Genomic DNA, 6000 nt, shown 5'->3' with positions numbered 1-6000 from the left:
GAAAACAAATTGGAACATTTGAAGTTTTCAGTAAAGCATTGAATAAAACATTGAATTGTCTTTCTGTTGTTTTAATTTCCTGCGAAATTTCATCAAAAATCCCGCAAAATTTATAATTTGAAATTCCCACGTAACTAAAATTTGTTAATTTAGTTCCCATTCCAATCAAGAGATGGCGTTAATTCGATCCGAAAAATTAACATGGTCGTGAAACGTCTATGAGTATGTATGGTTTGTGAAAGATATACTACATTCGCTCTCGCGAGATTTTTTTTGACACTGAGGTTAGTAATTTCTTTTTTGAAAAATTCAGTTGTCAGAAGTGACTGGAAATTACTACAAAACCAACGCACCTGCTCATATCCAATATTATTAATAGTAAACAGACATAAAAATAACATAAACCTTACGCCAATCAATATTTATTTATTTAAACCATTATAATGTATTGATAGCAAATGAGAAAATTATTTATTGTACAAAATAAAAATATTTTGTAGAAATAAACTTCACAAAATTTTATGAGATTAGTAGACACTCCCACTATTTCTAATAATTCTTCTTTTTTTAATGAAAGATTAAGTTGATTTGAGTTGATTTTAGCAGTTAATAGTGTGAGGTAGGAATTTTTGTGTTGTACGTTTCCTATTCCGGATGTCTCAAAAAAAATCTCGCGAGAGCGAATGTAGTATAGTTTGCCTCCCAGCGTTTTCATAAACATCAAAGTGTTGGAATGCCCTATATTCCTTGGAGGCGGTTTTAACAAATGACACTTGACACAATGACACATGCACAATGCACATGACGTTTGTGGTGGTCATGTTTGACAATAAAAAATTTATAATATAATAATATTATATTTTTTATTATCATTTATAATAAATATGATTGTGGTGTTTGAGTGTAAACATGATATGAGTGAAAAAAGTATATAAAATCAAGTTTAACAATATGGAAATATCACAAATTAGTGAAAAATCATGTAAAATAGAAACGGGGGTTTCTCTTCTGGATTCCATGAAAATTGAAATAAAGAAAGAACCTAAGAGGGAAAGTTCTGATGATGAATTTGTTTATTCAGATTTAAAAGAGTTCCAGGTAAAGACTGAAATTGAACAAGACGAACATAAATTTGCACTATTTGAAGAAAAACAAGTAAATGAAGAAAGTAAGTAAATAACTCAACAAAGTCTGGTTTTCTGTGTTTAATAATCAATACCTATATTATTTCTTTATCTATCAATAATTTTAACTATGTGAGTTATATAATAAGATTACATAAATAATAGTATTAACCCTTTTACCCTGGGATTTTAGAAGTGCAGCAACTCTCCTAGGGATGCTATTTATTAGTATTTATGTATCTTGCCGCTATTTCTTTTAAATGGTCATTATGGTTCCAGTGCGAAATGATTCTATCAACTGAACCTTTTTTGGTATTACTTCTCACGGTAGACAAAGACCAGTATGCTCGTAAACGAATTGAAATGTGTACCCTGACATGCATGATGTCACCTACGAAGCAGCAATACAGAGAACTACAGTGTTCTAGATGTAGTATTCTGTATACCGGTAGATCTATTTGTGTATTCTACGGTAAATGAAATGTTCTTACAAAATCTTTAGTTTCGATATTTGTCTATTGTTGAGTCTGTTTAGTTCAGTTTTTGTGTATTAACAAAAAACATGCCGGGTTGTGCTGTAACTAATAATTGTAAAAATTATAATCAGGTGACGAAATGCAAATGCCATCAATTGATCAGTCAATGCTAAAAAATATTATTGAACAAATAGTATCTGAATTGTTAGAGCAAATTTTATTGTAGTAGCTGTCACCAGTGACATGAATACTGGAATTACTGCCCTTTGGTCTCAGCTGAATGTTGGATATGACGAGAATTGTTTTATTAATCACCCCTGTGATAAGTCTTTAAATATTTTTGTTTTTGCAGATCCTCCGCATTTGATTAAACTTGCCCGAAATTTGTAATTGATCATGGTTTTGTCATTGACAATAAAATAATCACAATGATAACAATGATTACTTTTAAGCGTTACTAAATATATCAACTTCAGAATTGACAATTGCGCATAAATTAACACTACATCATCTCTGTTTAAAAGGCTCTATGAGGCAAAGAGTGAGGTCTGTAGTTCAATTATTGTCAAATTATATATCAAAAGCTATTAGTCATGCTGGAGAAAATGGACTTATGCCAAAAGATACTTACTGGAAAGAAGCTGCTTTAATTGTTCAGCTATTTAATGATTGGTTTGATCTATTAAATTCACGATCTAAGTTCGTTGCCAATTCTCCAACACGAAATGCATATGGTACAGTATTAGATAAGCAGACACGTCTCCTGGATTAAATGTCAGAAATGGTCAAGTCAATGCGGGTTGGTAAACATAAAGGACTTACTCCAGTTCAAAAAGGAATATTGGTTACTAATAGATCTCTAGAAAGAGTTACTTTCATACCTACAAGCAAAATACAATGTTGACTAAATATAGATTAAGGTGGTATATTTTAGAAAAAATTTGGCGGCGATCTTTGGGGAATGTTGCAATACTATTGAAACTAGTGAATCTTGCATTAGTAATAGTTCAATAAAAAGTCCTTAATTGCCAAGCGATATTTCGGCATCAGAAGATATTTACTTGACACAAAAAATTCTCTCTAATTTGATAGAAAAAACAAGGTTTGAAAGAATCTCAGTCTGAGGACAAAATACTTAAAATAAATTTATAGCAGCGTACTACTTGGAGGAATATCATGTAACTGACGGTGAAATTTTGAAACTTGCTGACAATAATTAGGAGGTGAAAGAAAAAATTCATCAGGACCCTTTGAAGTATGTTGCTGGTTTTGTTGTATATGTTACAGTTCAAGTTGATTCTCAGTTAGAGTTGACTTTTCCTAGTTCGAGTCAACTCCAACTGAAACGAGCAGTAAAAGCTGATTTGAAAAATTTAGATCAACTTTTACTAGTTGAAGTTGACACTTCCTAACTCTTGTTAGTAAAAGTAGATTATACAATTTACAAGTATAATCTCACGTGCATTTTTGATGAGTGTGCGTCTCTTTGTTTTGACCGTTTCAACTACTTATTAGTCCAGGATGTAACGTCGCCCCTGTTAGGTAAATTATTCTGATTCGATTTTTTTGCACAAACTTACTCAAACAAATACATCCTTATAACAAATACACAGTGTCAGGCGGTACCACGGTCGAAAAATTGTTTAACTAATTTTTGTTAACCAAATTCACAAAAATAATTCTTATCTGTTGTATATTTACTTATTTAAGTTAGGGCATTTCGGAACACACTCCAATAACATACTTTGGGAGCTGTCAAAGAAATGTCACACGCTGAAAAGAACTCTGTAATGTCGGCAATGATGTCATGTTGACGTTGTCCATCTTGTCTCATGTAAAGATACAAACTAATGTGTTTAAATAAAGTAGTCAAGTCGGTCCATAGTTTTATTAAATACATAACATTATTTTGGCGACGAGTCCCGATCGAATCCAAGCAGGCAAAGTCCGTAAATTAGTCATCTGAAGTATAGCCGCGTGGAAAGTATTTGTGCATTGTAAAGCAAGGTCAAAAAAATGTCGTTAATCGGTTCAATAGAGCAGTTCAATCCTAGATACTCGGACATTTCATCGTATATAGAGAGACTAGAACAGTTGTTTATCTGTAACGGGGTTGAAGATGACAAGAAAGTGCCTTTACTAATAACGTTAATAGGGGGAGAGGCTTACAGTGTCCTGAAGGATTTACTAGCTCCAGATTTACCCAGTAAAAAGTCTTTTGCAGTACTAAAACAAACATTAGAAGATCATTTCAGTCCAAAAAGGCTTGTGATAGCTGAACGTTATAAATTTTATAATGCAATTCAAGAGCAAAACGAAGATATAAAGTCTTTTGTGACAAAATTGAAAAAGTTATCACAGCACTGCAACTTTGGTCAATTCTTATCTGAATGTCTTAGAGACAGGTTAGTTTGTGGTGTGCAATCACATGCCATTAAAAAAAAGTTATTATCAGAGGACAAGTTAACACTTGAAAAAGCTTCTGAAATAGCTTTAGCTATGGAACTTGCAGAAGGTCAGGTGAGAACAATGGGGGCTGAAAATAATTTGTCTTGTGTGACAGAAAACTTGGACAAGTTGTCATTTAAAAGTAAAAATATCAGTAAGAATACAAAATACAGCAGTCCTGGTCCAAGTCAAAATAAAGAGTCAAGAAGTCAGAGGAGAGAGTTGAAGTCATGTTTCAGATGTGGTAGGAAGCACGAGCCAGAAAAGTGTCCAGCGAAAAGCTGGGAATGTTTCAAGTGTAAGAAAATTGGGCACACAAGTCGGGTCTGCAAAAGTGGGAATATCAATGCAATAGAAGACAATTCAGAAGAAGAAGAGGACAACAATTCATTGATTTTAGGTTTTTTGTCGACCTTAGAGTCAGGAAAGGTCCCTCCAGAGAAGGTATGGCTGGAAATTGGAAGTAAGAAGATTTGTTTTGAAATAGATTGTGGTGCTTGCAGGTCAGTTATTCATATTAATGATTTTAATAAGTATTTTCCTGAGTTAAAATTATATTCTGTAAGATATGATTTAAGAGTTCTAACTGGTCAAGGCGTGTCAATAGTAGGTGAATCAGATGTTCTTGTAAAATCAAACAATGAAATTGTCAATTTACCATTAGTAGTCTTAAAAAGTAATCATAAATTTGCACCTTTGTTGGGTAGAAACTGGTTAACCATACTTAACCCCAATTGGAGACAAAAAATTAATTTTAATGTATCAAATCTCAAAAGTAGTCCAGAGTCCATAAATTTATGTCATTCCCAGTCAGAAAGTCAAAATGAAAAGATGTCAACAAATAATGAAATGCATGTCTTAAATTTAGTGTCAGACTTAAAAAATGGGTTTAGAAATGTTTTTAAGGTCGAGCCTGATTCATGCATAAAAAAATTTGAAGTAGATCTTAAACTGAAAGAGGGAGCTCAACCAGTATTTCACAGGGCTTATGATATGCCATATGCATTAAGAGAAAAAGTGGAGTTAGAATTATCAAATATGATAAAGTCTGGAATTTTAAAAAAAGTAACATATAGTAACTGGGCTAGTCCCATAGTCGTGGTGCCTAAAAAGAATTCAAATGAAATTAGGATTTGTGTAGATTTTAAAAAAACTCTAAATCAAGCATTAGATGCAGATCATTGTGTTTTGCCATTACCTGAGGATATTTTTGCATGTCTCAGCAGTCAAAAATATTTTACTGTCATTGATTTGAAGGGGGCATATCAACAATTAAAAGTAAGTGAGTCAGCACAAAAATTGTTGGTTATTAATACTCACTTAGGTCTTTTTTCATATACTAGACTTACTTATGGTGTAAGCTCGGCTCCAGGCATTTTTCAATCTATTATAGAGACCATTTTGTCAGGTTTGAGTGAAACTAAATGCTATTTAGATGATATAATTGTTTTTGGTGCATCCTTGCAGAAATGTTATCAAAATGTGCAAAAGGTTTTAGAAAGACTTTTAGATTTTAATGTTAAAGTCAATGAAAAAAAATGTAAATTTTTTCAAACAAAAATAGAATTCTTGGGGCATGTTATTGATGTTAATGGTATCCACCCTACTCAAGAGAAGGTTGATGCAATAAAATCTGCACCTTCACCAAATTCATTAACAGAGTTAAAGTCTTACCTAGGGTTACTAAATTACTATGGAAAATTTATCCCCATGTTGTCAAGTAAACTAAAACCTTTGTATAGTTTGTGTCAGTCTGGTATTGATTTCACTAAAAACTGGACACAAGAATGTGAAGAAACATTTCAATTAAGTAAAGAACTTTTAACCTCTGAAAGTGTCTTAACCCATTATAATCCTAATCTGCCAATTTATGTAACGTGTGATGCTAGTGGATATGGTGTAGGATGTGTTTTAAGTCATAAAATAAATAATATTGAAAAACCAGTAATGTT

At 32.3% G+C, this 6000-nt stretch overlaps 1 protein-coding gene across 2 annotated transcripts in view; it reads left to right on the top strand.

The window, feature by feature from the left end:
* The first annotated feature begins 241 nt into the window (after positions 1–241).
* Positions 242–6000, top strand: part of LOC114338190 (zinc finger protein 664-like) — a 121952-nt gene continuing 116193 nt past the window's right edge. For both annotated transcript variants that reach the window (XM_050652880.1, XM_050652878.1), the window contains exon 1: positions 242–1168. In XM_050652880.1, coding sequence (XP_050508837.1) covers positions 952–1168 — 217 coding nt within the window. In that variant the 5' untranslated portion in view covers positions 242–951. The remainder of the gene's footprint in view (positions 1169–6000) is intronic.

This window comes from Diabrotica virgifera, chromosome 6, assembly GCF_917563875.1.
Source record: "Diabrotica virgifera virgifera chromosome 6, PGI_DIABVI_V3a".
NCBI classification, from domain to species: domain Eukaryota; kingdom Metazoa; phylum Arthropoda; class Insecta; order Coleoptera; family Chrysomelidae; genus Diabrotica; species Diabrotica virgifera.
This window is presented reverse-complemented; position numbering and strand designations above follow the sequence as displayed.